The 16,688-nt window shown below is 39.4% G+C and overlaps 1 protein-coding gene across 4 annotated transcripts in view; it reads right to left on the minus strand.

The window, feature by feature from the left end:
• The window catches only part of akap6 (A-kinase anchoring protein 6), a 418,819-nt gene that overhangs the window by 374,262 nt on the left and 27,869 nt on the right, over positions 1–16,688 (minus strand). For all 4 annotated transcript variants that reach the window (XM_087989959.1, XM_043697890.2, XM_043697891.2 and 1 more), the window contains exons 2-3: positions 9,117–9,262; positions 2,528–2,882 (exon numbers count right to left, since the gene is read on the minus strand). In XM_087989959.1, coding sequence (XP_087846085.1) covers positions 2,528–2,839 — 312 coding nt within the window. In that variant the 5' untranslated portion in view covers positions 2,840–2,882; positions 9,117–9,262. The remainder of the gene's footprint in view (positions 1–2,527; positions 2,883–9,116; positions 9,263–16,688) is intronic.

The raw sequence follows: 16,688 nt of genomic DNA on the forward strand, positions 1-16,688 counted from the left end.
CCACTTAGCACACAAACAGGCACAGATAAACAAAAAAACAATTGGTTTGAAGGATAAAGGGAAAGAAAATCTGGCTGTCATAATTCAATAGTACTAGACCACAGGATTCAGTGAAATGATCATTTTGGCTTTCCAGAACTTTCTGTTCTTCAATCTATTTTTCAGGTTCCTTCACTTTTTCACAGGTGGCACAAGGCATTTGGTATATTAACAGAAACTCTCTTAGTTACTATTTAAGAGCAACAGTTTATAGCAACTGATGGGAGAAAATATTTGGCTTTTTTCAGGTTTAAAGTGAGTTATTGCAGAGAGAGAGAGATGCAATATGTCCTTCCAGAGGTACAAAGGCTTCTCATGGTATTGTTTATACCTGCAAACTAATATGCTCCCCCAGAATTGTCGGCAGGCTGATTACCTCTGGCATCCATGACTGTTCACAATTGCACAAACCAATCAACTACTTCTTCCCAGCCAAAGCTTACACTTTCATTGTTTCGCCCACAGCTTGAAAACAGCTGCAAAGCAAACAGCACACACAATGAATTTCAGTACCTTGGTTATAAAAGTGCGGCAATTCCTTTCCAAAGTCCTTGGTTTTAAAACAGTCCTTTCTTCATTTCAGTCCACAATTAAAAGTACAAAAACCAAAATGATACCATCTTTACAACACCAACAGATTTGGTTTCATCAACCATCTCTGTTATCTCTTCAAAAATGCCAGCAAGTTAGTCAGACAAGACCTTCCCTTAACAAATCCATACTGGATCTTCCCAAGAAACCCACATTTTCCATTTGACTATTCATTTTATCCTGAATAATTGCTGCTAGCAGTTTTCTAGCAGATGAAGACGGATGCAAAGTAATCATTTAACACATCAGGAACGCATCTTGTCTCCAGCTGTAAGTCCCTTCTTTAGCCCCTAATTGACCTTATTCCTCATTTTACTGCTCTTCTACTGTTTATGTGCTTATCAAAGACTTTGGGATTTTCCTTCAGGTTAGCTGTCAGTCTTATCTTACAATCTATTGTTGCTTCGCCTATTAGTTTCTCACCTCTCTTCTGAACATTCTGCATTCAGCATTGTACTCAATTGGATTTACAACCTGATATTGGTCATATATACAAATTTTCTTCTTATGTTGCTCTCTATGTACTTGTCATCCAGAAAGCTCTAGATTTATTTGTCCTATCTTTCCATTTTGAGGCAATTTAACTTGACTGCACTCAAACTATCTCTCCTTTGAAGGTATGCCATTATTCAGCTACAGCTTTCGCCATCAACCTTTGGTTTCAATCAAACTGGCCCAGTTCTTTTCTTCCCCTGTTGAAATTTGCTCTCTGCTAATTAATTAAATTATCCTGGATTGGCCATTGTCATTTTTCACTGTCTTCCTAAACCTCATGATACAATGATCATTGTTCCCTAAATGTTCACCCACCTACTTTTAATGTACTAGGCTCACCTCATTCCCAGGAACAAGGACTAATAGTGCATCATTTCATGTTAGACCAGATACATACTGCTGTAAGAAATTCTTAAGAACACAATTAAAGAAACTTTCCACTTCTCCACCCTTAACACTGTCAGACCTGTAAGAGCAACTTAAGTTATGTGGTCTCCTTTTGAGGTGTGATGTACCCTTTAGGAGAGATAGGGTACTATTCTAGACTGGTCCCAGGACAATTTTGAGGGGGCTTAGTACCCTGTGGGAGAGGTATGGTGCTTTTTGAAAATAGACATAACTGTGTGCGAAAAGCATATAAATTCATTGGAACTGTCAAGGTCATTGTTATTGAAAAACGTTTTTGATGACTTTCTCACCCAGGCATGGTTTTGGAACCAGGAATTGTTCCAATTCTGCACAACTGATCCAAGAGTGAAAACTCAGATCAAGAAGCAATTTCCTGCATTCTGGGTGTGGTGAAATTGCACATCTGCCCTATATTTTTGAAAACTTCAGTACAGCTTGCATACAGAAATAATTTCTCCCCAGCTACTGTGAACTTTCAGAATATTTCTTCAGAATTTTTCTTGCATTGAGGCAGAAAAAACAAGGAGCATGCACTGTCGCAATGCACAAATGGTCTTCTTTTGTGTTGTATATTTATATGATGCTTGCTGCAATTAAATTAAAATAATAGAATTTAAAATACATGTAATTCTGTAAATCAAATCATTTACAGTTCTTTGACTACTGTAACAATATACATTTATTTATCACCATAATATAAAAATGCATATCAAATGCTGCATTTGAAAATCAGAGCAATAACACTGGTGATTGGCCAAACTAATAACTTCATCTTCTTTCAGTTATCCAAAACCACAGATATGTCATCTCAATTATATTAAACTACATCCCATTATAGAAATTTTATTTAACTGAAGTATACTCATTCCAACTATTTTAATGTTATTTTTGGATTTATGTTTACTGGTACAATACCAATAGAATTTCAGTTTATGTATTACTTCATATCAAAATTCACTTTTTTAAAAATAAAATGTCCATCCTTTATCCTTACCTTTAGTTGGACCAGGTGAACGTCTACATGTCTATTCTCTGTATCCTGCTGGACAGAGTAGGTGAGGTCTCGAACCCGCTCTGATGTCATACGAAGCCACGTTTCTATTTCCGGCAAGTGAAGGACAACTTTCCAGTCTGCACCAGTGTGAAGTGGTGGTGGCTTCTCATAGCGTTGCATAGTGTCAAGTTCCTTCATTCTTCCCTCATCCTCTGGCTCTTCGAGAGGGGTCATGTTTGTGATCATAGGAGATGCATCTGATGCCATGGCATCCAACTCTTGGCTGCACACTGGGGACAGTACGATGCTCATGGCTGTTGTGCTTAAAGCCACACTGGACTCCTTTTGTGTTCAGCTAAAGAGACACACACAACACCAAAAAATAAGAAAGGTGTCTGCTAATAAAGCTGAATCCAACCTACTTTGACCTCATTTGAAAATAAGCTTACTGGGCCCATTTAGTTCAATTCCTTTCAGTTTTGGATTAGATTAGATTACTTACTTACAGTGTGGAAACAGGTCCTTCAGCCCAACAAGTCCACACCGCCCCGCCGAAGCGCAACCCACCCATACCCCTACGTTTACCCCTTACCTAACACCACGGGCAATTTAGCATGGCCAATTCACCTGACCTGCACATTTTTGGACTGTGGGAGGAAACCGGAGCACCCGGAGGAAACCCACGCAGAGACGGGGAGAATGTGCAAACTCCACACAGTTAGTCGCCTGAGGCGGGAATTGAACCCGGGTCTCTGGCGCTGTGAGGCAGCAGTGCTAACCACTGTGCCACTGTGCCGCCCACCATTAGGTTTTTAATGTTTTTAGGAGTAATGTTTAATGTCATAGATAAATGCCAAGATGGATCATACACAATTAACATTTTAAGTCCAACGTGACCCTTCCTCAAAAACTCCTTTTCTACCATTAGCATTCCCTTGTCTTTGGCTTTGGGCCTCCTCAACATGTGTTCCACTTGCTCCTCCTCACTATCTGTCAACAGCAAAATAAACACAATTTTCCAGCATCTTTCAGTCTTGAAGATGAGTTATATTGGATTCAAAAAGTTGATTCTGCTTCTTTCTCCACAGCTGCGCCAGATCTACTGAGGTCCTCCAGAATTTTATACTTTTTTTTTCAAATTCCTAGCATCCACTATATTGCGTTTTTATATGGATCATATAGGAACTGATTCAGAGGAGATACACCAGACATGTTTTGCATGACTACTTATAGCAAACTATCCCTTTCATGGAAAGAGAAATAACTCTTTAATGAAAAGCTTCCATTCAAGTCATTCATGCATATATCTTTCCTCATAAATAGCATGCGGATTCAATGGACTTTACCCTTGTGAACATGCTTCAACCTCTGCTCTGATTATTTCAAAGAAACCAAGATGGTTATTATCCTTTATTTAAAAGCAAAATACTGTGGATGCTGGAAATGTGAAACAAACATAGAAGGATAGACAAACACAACAAGTCCAATAACATCTTTGGAGAAGGAAATTGAGTTAATGTTTCAAGTCTGCTATGATTCTTCCACAGAACTGAAAGGTGTTGTAAATTTAGTTTTGACAGAGATAGAGCAGGAGAAAGGATGCAAACAGCGTAGTGATACTATGCAAACAGTTGTTTGTGGTGGTGAAAGAGAAAAAGAAATGTAAATTATGTGTAAATTAAGGTGTGAAAGAGAGAAGATGGGTCCTCTTTACTAAGAATAAAGTAAACAAGTCACAAACAAGACAAGGCTATACGAAGGAGGTTAAGTGAGAGAGCATAAGAAAAATGGAGCACAGACAAGTTTCTGAACTTATTGAATTGAGACGTGAGTAGAAAATGAAATGTTATTACTTGAGATTGCATTGGAACATGGCAGCTGGCCCAGGACAGAAATGTAAGCATGCGATCAAGGTGATTGAAATGGCAAGCGACTGGAAGGTTGTGATCATTCCAATGGATAGAGGAGGTGTTCTGCAAAGCAGTCACCCAGTCTGCACTCAGTCTTGACAATATAAAGGAGATCATATTGTAAGCAGTAGCTACAGTAGACTAGATTGAAAAAAGTACAAATAAAATGCTGCTTCACGTGGAAGGTATTTTTGGGGCCTTGGAGAGTGAGAAGGGAGGAGTGAAGAGGCAAGTGTTACATATTCTGTAACTGCATGGGAAGGTGCCATGGAGGAATTAAGGAAATATTAGGAGTGATGAAGGAGTGGTGTCACAGAGAAAGTGTCCTTATGGGATACTGACAAGGGAGGGGAGTGAAAGATGTTTTTGGTGATGGCACCCTAGGGGAGGTACCAAAAATGGCAGAGGATGATCCTTTGAATGACGAGGCAAGTGAGGTGGAAAGTAAGGACAAAGGGAACCCTATTGTTTTTCTAGGAAGGAGGGAGGAGTGAGGGCAGATTTGCAAGACCCTGTCGACCACAATGGGGGTAATCCTCAGTTAGGGAAAAAGAAGATCATGTCAGAGGCAGCCCATTGGAAGTTGGCACATCAGATCAGAGATGGAAATAGTGGGAGAAATGAATCCCTGCCAAAGGCAGGGTGTGAGGAAGCACAATCAAGGTAATTCCCACAGTTCTGTCATTTCCTTTTGAAAAAAGTCCTGTTCCTAAGGCGCAGAGACTGCTGACAAGGACATTCATTGCCAAACTTTTGTTGACCTGAGAGATGGTTGTGGAAATTTTCCTTGAATTACAGTGGTCATTATGGTGATGGTGCAAGATAGTGAATGAACTATTTGCCCTGATAAGGAAGGCACGGTGATAAACCCCCAACTTAACACTGTTCCTTTTTATGTTTGCAATGCCAATTAGAAAACAATTCTGTAGGAATGTATAAAGACCATGTTCATTTATTGATATTCATTCTTCCTGATATTTTATTTTGATATAAACAGCAAAGAAGGTTTAACTGTGATTTAAGAGATTTTTTCACTGCTAATTGAGAGGTAATATTAAATGCTATGAATGTTTCACATAAATATACTTTATGTGAAACTTCAGGAATCACATATAAAGTTAATTTCCAAATTCTCAAAAGTTCACATAAATCTCAGATTGCTGATAGCAACAGATCTGAGTGTCCTGTTTATGATGTAGTCAGCAAAAAAACAGCCCTTTCTAACCTTCAGATTCATAAAATTCAAATAGCCGCATAACAGCAGAAGAAAGATTTAACTCTAAATTTACACTGAATTGTCTGTGCACCAAGGTAATTTCATTAAAGATAGTAGAAAAGTTAATCAAGGCATAATAACAGCAAATAGAATCCTTGGTTTTGAGTTCAAAGGTATGAAATTTTAAAAAGCTATAGATAATGTTGAACATGTAAGAGGCTTTCTTTTGCCTCCATTTTGGGTTTGAAATTAAGACACCTATAAAAGCAATAAAAAAACTGCAACATGGATTTACCAGGCTGTTATCATGGATGAAAGATAATAGTTATGAAAAGAGACTTGAACAATTAAGGCAATTTTCATGAGAACAGAGAAAGCTGAGGGAGCATGTTTCAAGATAATGAAATTGTCTAAAATGATAAATATTGACACATTGTTCCTATTGGATAAATGGTGACATTGCAGTAATGTCATCAGATTAATAATCCAGAAACCCATGTGAATATTCATGGAAAATGGGTTCGAATCCCGTCACAATGGCTGGTGGAATTCAAATTCAACTTAATTTGGAACTCTAGTCTCAGTAATACAGACCATGAATCTATCATTGATCACTGTAAAAGCCCATTTGTTTCATTCCTGTTCATTAGAGAAAATCAACTGCCATCCTTCCCTGATGTCAATCCAAACCCATAGTAAGATGGTCAACAGTTAACTGATTTTTGAGATGGTCTAGCAAGCCATTCCGTTCAAGGGCATTTAGGGATGCACAATTAATACTCGCCTTTCCAGAAATACCCACGCCCAGTACAAGAGGTTTTTTGAAGAAAGCTTGGTAGCAAGCAACATAAATTGTAGAGCAGTTTAAACTTAATTATTTTACTGGAAATGGTGAGAATGTGACATTCTCCATCCACAAACTATTGCTGAAGCTTGATTTTTTATAAATGTTGCTTCTAAAAGAAGAACAATTTAGGCCATGTAGACTGAACAGAAACCAGATTTAATTAGAGTCATAGAGATATACAGCACGGAAACAGATCCTACGGTCCAACTCGTCCATGCCGACCAGATATCCCAATCGAATCTCGTCCCATTTGCCAGTACCTGGCCCATATCCCTCTCAACCTTTCCTATTCATATACCCATCCACATGCCTTTTAAATAATGCAATTGTACCAGTCTCCATCACTTCTTCTAACAACTCATTCCATACATGCACCACCCTCCATGTCAAAAGGTTGCCTCTTAAGTCTCTTTTATAGCTTTCCCCCTCACCCTAAACCTAATCATTCTAGTTCTAGACTTTGTCTATTTATCCTATCCATGCCCCTCATGAGTGTATAAACCTCCATGAGGTCTCTCCTCAGCCTTCAATGCTCCAGGAAAAACAGCCCCAGCCTATTCAGCCTCCCCCTTTTGCTCAAATCCTCCAACCCTGGCAACATCCTTGTAAATCTTTTCTGAACCCTTTCAAGTTTTACAACATCCTTCCGACAGGTAGAAGACAAGAATTGCATGCAATATTCCAAAAGTGGCCTATCCAATGTCCTGTACAGCCACAACATGACCTCCCAACTCCTATACTCAATGCACTGACGAATAAAGGAAAGCATATCAAACACCTTCTTCACTATCCTATCTACCTGTGGCTCCACCTTCAAGCAACTGCACACTCCAAGGTCACTTTGTTCAGCAAAACCCCCTAGGGCCTTATCATTAAGTGTATAAGTCCTGCTCTGATTTGCCTTTCCAAAATAGAACACCTCACATTTATGTAAAATAAACTCCATCTGTCACTCCTTAGCCCATTGGTCCATCTGATCAAGATCCCATTGTACTCTGAAGTAACTTCCTCGCTGTCCACTACACATCCAATTTTGGTGCCATCTGAAAACTTACTAACTACACCTCCAATGTTCACATCCATATCATTTATATTTAAAAATAACAGAATGTGCAGTGAAACACACATGGGTGGAATAAATCACCCAACAGTTGTGTGGATGTAGGGGAGGGGATGTTGGATGGTGTTTGTGTGAGTGTGTGAGTCATTTAGTATATTTGCGAGTGTGCGTGTGTTCGAACTTGAATGAGAGATGGAGCGTGTGTGTGTGTTCAAACTTGCCTGAGAGATGGTGTGTGTGTGTGTGTGTTCAAACCTGTATGAGAGATGGAATGTATCTGTGTGGGTCAATCTTCCTGCCCTCTGATATGGACTGTCTGTAGCAGATACCTCAAGGTGCTGGAGCAGTCCCCCAATGCTGCCTGAGCAAGATCCTGCTAATCCGTAGGGATTAACAGTGCACCAGCACCAGCATCCTTGACTTGACCAACATCCCCAGTATTAAGGCACTGACCATCCTGATACCACCACTGAGACTCCCTAAGCAGGCACTCTGCACCAGGCTCTGAAACAGCAGGTGAGTTCCCATGGACAGCGGAAGCCCTGCAGGGATACCATCAAAGCCTCACTGTCCAAGACTGTCCAAAGCAGAGGAGGAAGAGGAGGATCCAGGAAGGTGTCAACCACTCGAGACTTGCTGTCTCTTAGTCTAGTGAAAATCATATTATAGACAGGATGAATCAAATTTTCTGTTTCCATGCTGTAACATTCTTTGAAGGTCAAAGAATGCCTCAGTTTGGAGGCAATAAGTGATCTACATGTCACAGTTTGGACGCCACTGTAATACAGTACTAGTTGTCAGACTGTGATCTCTGAGATAAAAGGATTCAGTAATGAAAATTGATGGGATCCCTAAGGTTTCCGAATTCCTGCTTGTTTGTCATCAGATTTCAGTATTTATCTGTGTTTACAGATGCACTCGCTGGTTAACATCACCTTTTGCAAGGTTAGTTAGGTTTTTACAGGAATGTGTCAATATTTTTGAGGGTACAGTGAAATATGTGGTGGCCTTGCTTTCAGCTGTCCAGACCCTAAACTCTACAATTTCTTTTCTGTACCTCTCCACTCCTCTCCCTTGTTTTTCTCCTTTTGGCCTCTTTGACCAAATGTTTGGTCATCTGACTTAATATCCCCTTGTGTAGTTTGATGTCATGGTTTGTTTTGTAATATTCCTATGACATGTCATTGTTGTACGTAATTACTTATATAAATGGAAGTCAATGCTCTTATTGTTCTACATGTTCCTTAGAAAGTTCATCACCCCATTCTACACAAAAATCTCTTGAATAAATATTTTTCATCATCATAGTTTCCCTTGAAAAATGATTTTGCAATTTTTCTTAATGGAGATTATTGAGTTATCCATACGGTGAAGTGGATTATGGCACAACATAAACTCCAAATCATTCTTTAACTTCTTTTATCTGGTCCTTTCATGCTGAATATAAAATCTTCACTTGCTGATTTTTTTTAGTAAGTTTTGCTTTTTTCAATTTTCTTTTATAAATTGCCCTGTCAATCTAAGGAACTTGTTTTCAACATGTCTCATTAACTCACCTGTAGTTTTCACCAACACTATTGATCGGGATTGGCTTGTGTCCAATTTTGATGGACCACTGCCTGCAACTCCTCAGCTTATTTCTGAAGAGCTTTTCTTCTTTATGAAGATTATCAGGTTGGCATGGATGCTTTTCTATCTGCAACTGAAAGAATAATAAGTAATGATTGAAAGCACAAATGGTCACCGACCTCCAAGCAAAATACTTTCCATCAACTACCACTTGCTGTCTTTTGGCCAGCCAATTCTGTATCCAGACAGCCAAATTTCCCTGTATCCCATACCTCCTAAGTTTCTGAATGAGCTTATCGTGGGGGATCTTAGCAAATGTCTTACTGAAATCCATATACACCACATCCACTATTTGCCCTTGGTCAACCTGTCTCATCACATCTTCAAAGAATTAAATAAGGTTTGTGAGGCATTACCTGCCCCTCACAAAGCCATGCTGACTATCTTTAATCAAACTATGTTTTGTTCCAAACAGTCATAAATCCTATCTCTCAGAATCCTTTCCAGTACCTTGCTTACCACAGATGTAAGACTGGCTGGTCTGTAATTCCCAGGGATTTCCCTATTCCCTTTCTTGAACAGAGGAACAACATTCACTTCCCTCGAATCATCTGGTACTATTCCTGTGGAGAGTGAGGATGTAAAGTTCATTGCCAGAGGTGCAACAATCTCATTCCTCACTTCCTGTAGTAACCTTGGATCTATCTGGTCTGGCCCTGGGGACTTATCCACCTTGATGCTTCCCAAAATTTCCAGCACATCCTCTTTCTTAATATCAAATTGTTGAAGCCTATTAACTTGGTCCAAGGTGTTCTCACTATTAACAAGGTCCCTCTGTCTAGCAAAAACTGAAGCAAAAAACTAATTTAGGGCCTCCCCTAACTCTTCAGACTCCAGGCACAAGTTCCCTCCACTATCCCTGATCGGCCCTTCCCTTTCTGATCATTCTCTTATTCCTCACATAAGTGTAGAACACCTTTGGGTTTTCCCTAATCCTTCCTGCCAGGGCTTTTTGGTGCCCCCTCCGAGCTCTCCTCAGTCCATTTTTGAATTCTTTCCAAGCTAGGCTGTAATCCTCTAAAGCTGTGCCAGATCGTTGATTCCTAAATAATTCCTCAATTTGCAAATAATCCAAAGGTAAATAGTAAAGTGCGATCTGAGGAGGTTAAAGGGAACCTAAAAAGAGATATAAACAATACACGTGAGCAGAAAAACATTTATGGATGACACATAATGTGGGGAACTGGAAGATCAAATGGTAGGAAGAATAGAGGAGCAAAATAGTATTTAAATAGGAAGCGACTAGAGAATACTGCAATGCAGAGGGATCCAGGTGTCCTTTCATATTAGTCACAAAAATTCAGTACACAGGTACAGCAGATCATTAGGAAGATAAATATTGACCTTCATTGCAAAGGAATTGACATATAATGTAGAAATCTTTTGCCACAACTCTACAGGACGTTGGTGAGATTACACCTGGATGACAATGCAGTTTTGGTCTTCATGCTTCATAAACCATTGGAAGCATGTCGGAGAAGGTACATGAGTCTGATTCCTATAATGTAGGTGTCATTTTATGAGGAAAGATTAACTGGGTTTCATTTATACTCTTCGGAGTTTAGAACAATGAGGGGTGGTTGCACTGAAACACAGAGGATTCTGAGGAAGCTTGAGAGGTTGGATGTTAAGAGGATGTTTTCTCTCATGGGAAATCTAGAACAATATAGCATATTGTTCTAGATAGCATAGGGAATCTCCTTCAAGGGGATTGATGGCAGTGGTGATTTTTCTTTTCCCCAACTGGCTGCTGGACCTGGCTGGAAGACTTACTAGTGATCTGCTGTGATCAGTTGTCAAAGGTTAAGCTATTTCACCTCCAGCATGCACTCCAAATATATTTGGAGGTCTCTAAGTCTTTACTTGATAGAGAATTTTTAAACATGTATAAATAACCAGTGCAAAATATATAGGGCTGATTTAATGGCCTCCCCTTTGACATGTTTGAAGGCAAAGGTTAGGGAGCAGGCTTACTGCAGTACTCCAGCAAAGCCCAGCGTAAGATGAAGAACAACACCTCATTTTCTGCTTGGGGACCCTACAACCTTCAGGTCTCAATATCGAGTTCAATAACCTTCGGGCTAGTCACCACCTTCACATACCAGACCTTGCGATCGCGTAGTTTGCTATTGTACACACTCATTGTCAGCCACTGACAGTCTCCATTAACAGCAATTCATCCTCCTCGCCAATGTTATCTATTCCAACTGTTCTTCTCTCTCTTTGGGCTCTATCCCCACCTATAGTTTACTCCGTCTCCTCTCCCCCACCCTATCTTCTGTTTAAAAACCTCGCTACCATCAGTTCTGAGGAAGGGTCACTGGAAATTTACAGTGCTGCTGGCACTACAGAGCTGTCATGCAATTTGATTAGTTGCCAGCACAAAAGGGCAGGATATTGTCCCAAGATATGGGCATAAGTCTCAACCTTAAAGAGCTAATGCTCTTTATGATGAGAAAAGGCTGTGAGACACCTGACTTTTGTGTGGACCACCTCTTACCGGCATTTCAGACATGGTGGTGAGAGATATGTACAACCTCATTAAATCCAAACCATAGTGTTGTTAATATTAATCAGTTATTGGAAATTAGTCACAAGGAAATGTAGCAAGATTAATAAAAAAAATCTTTGCAGAATGAAATTTTCTGATTATTTAAAAATTCAAAATATACAAATTATTGCTGTGCTTCATTTCAATATTATGCTGCATGCAAGATAAATCTGTTTCAGTTAAATTGTGTACTAGGGTTTGCACAGGAAGCATACAGCTTTGGTCACATGTCAGCTGACAGAGCTAAATATAGAGATTCAAAGGCATTCTAAACATTGCCTACAAAGCAAGCAAATGAAATAAAACAGGAGCTGGCTGCAATCCCACATGCATTACACAAATAAGCCAAAACCTGGTAGTATTGTCAAGAAAACAACATCACAGCCTTTCAGAATCAAATATACCATGGAGACTGAATGATAATTGCCTTACGAATATTTGCACCTAGAGGCGTAAAATCACAAAATGATTTTCACTGCGGCAGTCCACCAAGCAACTGTCATACAGATATTGACAATCTACATTCTGAACTCCATTTCAATTTGTCCTGTGTTAACATGTTGAACATGTGATGAACAGAAGTTAAGATATTTACAATGCAGCAAATCAATTTAATCAATCTATAGATTGCAGTTGTACTGGCATTGATATCATTGGAGGAACAGTGCCCTGACAAGTACACTGAGCACATTTCCACTAAGATGAGTATTTTTTACTATGCTTTGTTTGCAGTTAAATCTGAGATATCAAGTGCAGGCATAGGCAGCCTAGCCTTTGCATTGTTTAATCAGCCAAAGATTTGCTTTAACCAGGCCACACTGAAAGAACAACAGGAGTTCTAATCATTTAGTTTTTCTTCCCCAAAAAAGAACACACATTAGTAAACAAATTCCATGTAAAGATTTGTTTTACTCCACAGATCAGCATCGACCTAAATGCAGCAATCTGACTTCCAATAAACAGATGTACAGCACAGCAATCAGCTTCCCTCTTGACTATCATTTTGTTGAACCAATGGATATAAAAACCAAATTAGCACAGCAGCAGCACATTAACTGGGATCGTGCCAACAACTGTCGTATTCCAACAGAAATGGTTTGGTTGAATGCCATTTGAGGCATGCATAGTCCTGACCTTTGCAACCTGCTGACCTGTGTCATGCCTCTAGATCATGGAAACTTTAGATCTATTCTAGCAATGCAAATAAAAAGGCTCCCTTCTCTTGGCTGCATGCCTTAGAATACTGTATTTGTACAGTAACACACACAGTATGCAGCAATAGTATGAATCAACATGCAGAGGTCAGATCAATTCACATACTTAAATCAAATATTCTGTTGTGCAAGGTAAATCAATATATATACTGCCCTGATTAAGGAAGATAAGAGGAACATAACTGATGATCATTTAGATCATTATTGATGTTATTCCCCAATCCATCATAGCACAAAGTTGCATAGATTATTATTTTACTACAACACTGAAGCTCCTTAATGCTCAGTTATTTCATGAAAAAAACAAAAAATAACAGCAGATGGAGCAAACCAGTTAACTCTTCTTTCTCTCTCCCTCATTTTATTTTGATGATCTGCAGCCTTTGCAACGGTTTGAAGTCAGCAAAAGGAATGAGACTTTCCTCTCAATTGTATCTTTCTCTCTGTCTCATTTCCCCATTTTGATCTTGGAGGTTTGTTAGACACAAAGCTTATCTGTGCACATAAATTGGATGAATATACTCCATCATACAATCACAGAGTTGCATTAAAATAAACAATAAACAGTGACCTCATTCCTGCATGTTGAAAATGGAACATGATTATCTTACAAAAGAGAATATTAACTTTAAGATATCTGTAAATGAGAATTCAGAACAGATTGTCTGATCTATGTAAAGAAAGTTTTTTTTCTAATGTTCTGATGCAATAACTTAATTGCCAAACTATTCTTCATCTGTTGCAATTGTTCTTCAATACTATCCATTCAGTAAAATCAATCAAAACCAAAAAAGAAGCTTTCTCAGCCAACAACTGACCTCTTTATTCAGGCAGATTAGAACAAAGTAATGGATCCACTAGCCTGTACATCTCGGTGTCCCAGCTTTCTGTATTCCTGTCACCTGGGTTAATGATTACTGATCAGCCTTGAATCTTTCCGATTCGAGGGAACCGATATTCTAGACGGCTGATTGTGGCATCATGCAGAGAACGGAATATCAACACTGGCTTGGTTTGTTTTCAAACACCAATACAGCTGCAGTTCATAAGAACAATAGAATAAACCCTTCTCCAGCAACTTTCATTCACTTACAGTGTCAGCTACAAAAACATGACTTTAATCCATATTGGGGTTTTGAAAGGCCACATCTCATAAAAAAGGAGGCTCGGAATGAAATGGAATGGAGAGGCTTTTTAAAAAGTCAAACGATTACAAAGACTTTTTGATTAAATCTAGCGTAGTTTTGTGTGGTGTTGCGAGAAAATGCAAATAATTTCATTGAAGGAATTATTGAGGCCAAAAACAAAAACTGTACATTAACAATCATTTTCAAGGAAATTTTAGAATTCATGATCTCCATTGGCTTTTAGTCATTCACAGAAAGTGCTGCCTCTGGAAAGGGGAGAATTTGTTGTCCATCTTTAATTGTATTGAAGCTGCAACTGTCCAGGGAAGTGGAATTTCATTTTCTCCCTGACTCATATCTTGTCATGAAGGGCTTAGAGGAAACATAAGGTGAGATAGTCACAGCAGAATTTCTAATCTCTGACCTGCCCAAAGCCACAGTATCTACATGAGTGGCTAATCTAAGTTTCCAATCAATGGTTACACCTAACCAAGTAGATGGTTGGTCATGCCCTTGAAAGCCTGGGGGCATGATTAGATTCCCTCTTCTTAGCATTGATCATTATCAGGGACTTGAAGCAGTTGGATCGGTTAAGACTAGGGCACTATCCTAAGGAACTGCAGAAGTTATGTCCTGCACCTTAGATGACTGAATTCTTACAGCCAAACCTATCTCCCTTTGTGCTAAATATGACTTCAGCCAATAGAGAGTTTTCCCACTTGACCTCATCTTTAATAAGGTTCTTCAATGCCAACTAATGCCAGGTTATTGTTAAGTTAATGCCACTTGATGGCATCGTCAATAAGTGCCTTCCAATACTTTGAATCATCAAATCATACAGTTCAGAAGACTTGAACCATCAAGTCTGCACCAATTTATGACTATTCTAACTCTACACCAGTCCCACTTTCCAGCTCACCGTTCTGTAAACTCCTGGTCTATTTCTTATGGAGTGGAACCACATTAGCTGGCCTCCCATGTGGCCAGACAGAAATTTAAAAATTGGATCATAGCCTCTGTAATGTCCTCCATCATCTCCCACAGCAACCAGGGATGCTGTAGATTTACCCTCAAGTAACTGTTCCCAATCTATTTTGGCTAGACCCTGTCTTATTTTAATAAAATCTGACATGGCCCAATCCAAAACCCTTTTTGTTTTGCCGATCATCTTTTTCCTTTTCTATAACAAACTTAAGATGTATGTTTGCTGTGGATGCTATCAATAAATTACTCTCCCACTGTTACCTCAAGCATCTGTTCAGCTTCATTCCTCAGAATTAGGTACAGCACTGCACTGCTGTTAAACTTTCCATAAAAAGCTCTCCTTACATGCTTCAAGAAATCTGTCCTCTTTAAACCCTTTACACTGTCACGATCCCAATTAATGCAAGAGACATTGAAATCCCATAATAGAATTACCCATTATTGGTTTTACACTCCTCAGTGAATTATCTACGTATCTGCTCCTCTGTTGGTCGCTGACTGGAGGTCCATGTTATACTTCCAGCAGTGCATTTTCACTTTTCTTATTCCTAAATTCTACCCATAAAGGCTCAATTGAAGATTCTTCCAGAATATCATCCCTCCTTACTCCAGTAACTGACACCACCTCCTCTTTTATACCCTCCCCTGTCCTGCCTGAAAAGCCTATATCCTTGAATGTTGAGTTGAGTCCTGCCCCTCTCTCAACCATGTCTCTGTGGTAGCCTCAACATCACAATTCCACATGTCAATCTATGTCCTTATCTCATCTGTCTTACCTATAATACTCCTAGCATTAAAATAGATGCCATCTAGCCTCACTTTATTCCCTTGAGACTCAACATGGCCGAACTGCCTCTGCCTTGGTTCCTTCATTGAAGTGTGCTGTGTCGCTATTTACTAACATGTGTGTCCATCCTCCTGCTGACCGAGTTTAAACACCTCCCAACAGCACGAACAAAGCTTTCCACATGGATGTTGGTCCCATTTTGGTTCAGGTGCAAACCATCCTGCTTCTGGAGGTCTCACCATTCCCAGAAACAGTCCCAGTGTTCCAGAAATCTAAAACCTTCCCTCCTGCACCAACTCTTGAGCCAAACATTCATCTGCTCTATTCTCCTATTTCTGTACTAACTAGCACATGGCACAGGAATAATCCAGAGATTACAACCTTTGAGGTCCTGTTCTTTAGTCTACTGCCTACCTCCCTGAACTGTTTAGCAAGATCTCATCCTACATTCCACCAATATCATTGGTACCAATGTGTACTATGACATTTGACTTATAACCCTCCCACTTCAGAATGCTTCACAGTGCTCAGTGACATCCCAGTTCTTGGCATGAGGGAGATTGATGATTGAGAATAAACTGGTGGGGCAGCAATTGTTTACCTTGGGTTTCTCATGCATTTTATGGACTTGGCATACCTAGGTAATTTTCCACAATGTCAAGAAATAATAGTGTTGTAGCTGTATTGAACAGCTTGGTTAGGAGTTGGAGTCAACAGTCCATAAACTGGAATCTCTGAAGCTGGGACTGAGGAAATGCTAAGATAGACCATCCAATTAGTATTGCTGACTAAAAGTAGATGTAAGTGCATCAGCTTTTGCACGGATATGCTGGACT

The sequence above is a fragment of the Chiloscyllium plagiosum genome, unplaced genomic scaffold, assembly GCF_037043375.1.
Source record: "Chiloscyllium plagiosum isolate Xiang-an unplaced genomic scaffold, Cpla_swu_hap1 HiC_scaffold_8, whole genome shotgun sequence".
Classification (NCBI taxonomy): Eukaryota; Metazoa; Chordata; class Chondrichthyes; order Orectolobiformes; family Hemiscylliidae; genus Chiloscyllium; species Chiloscyllium plagiosum.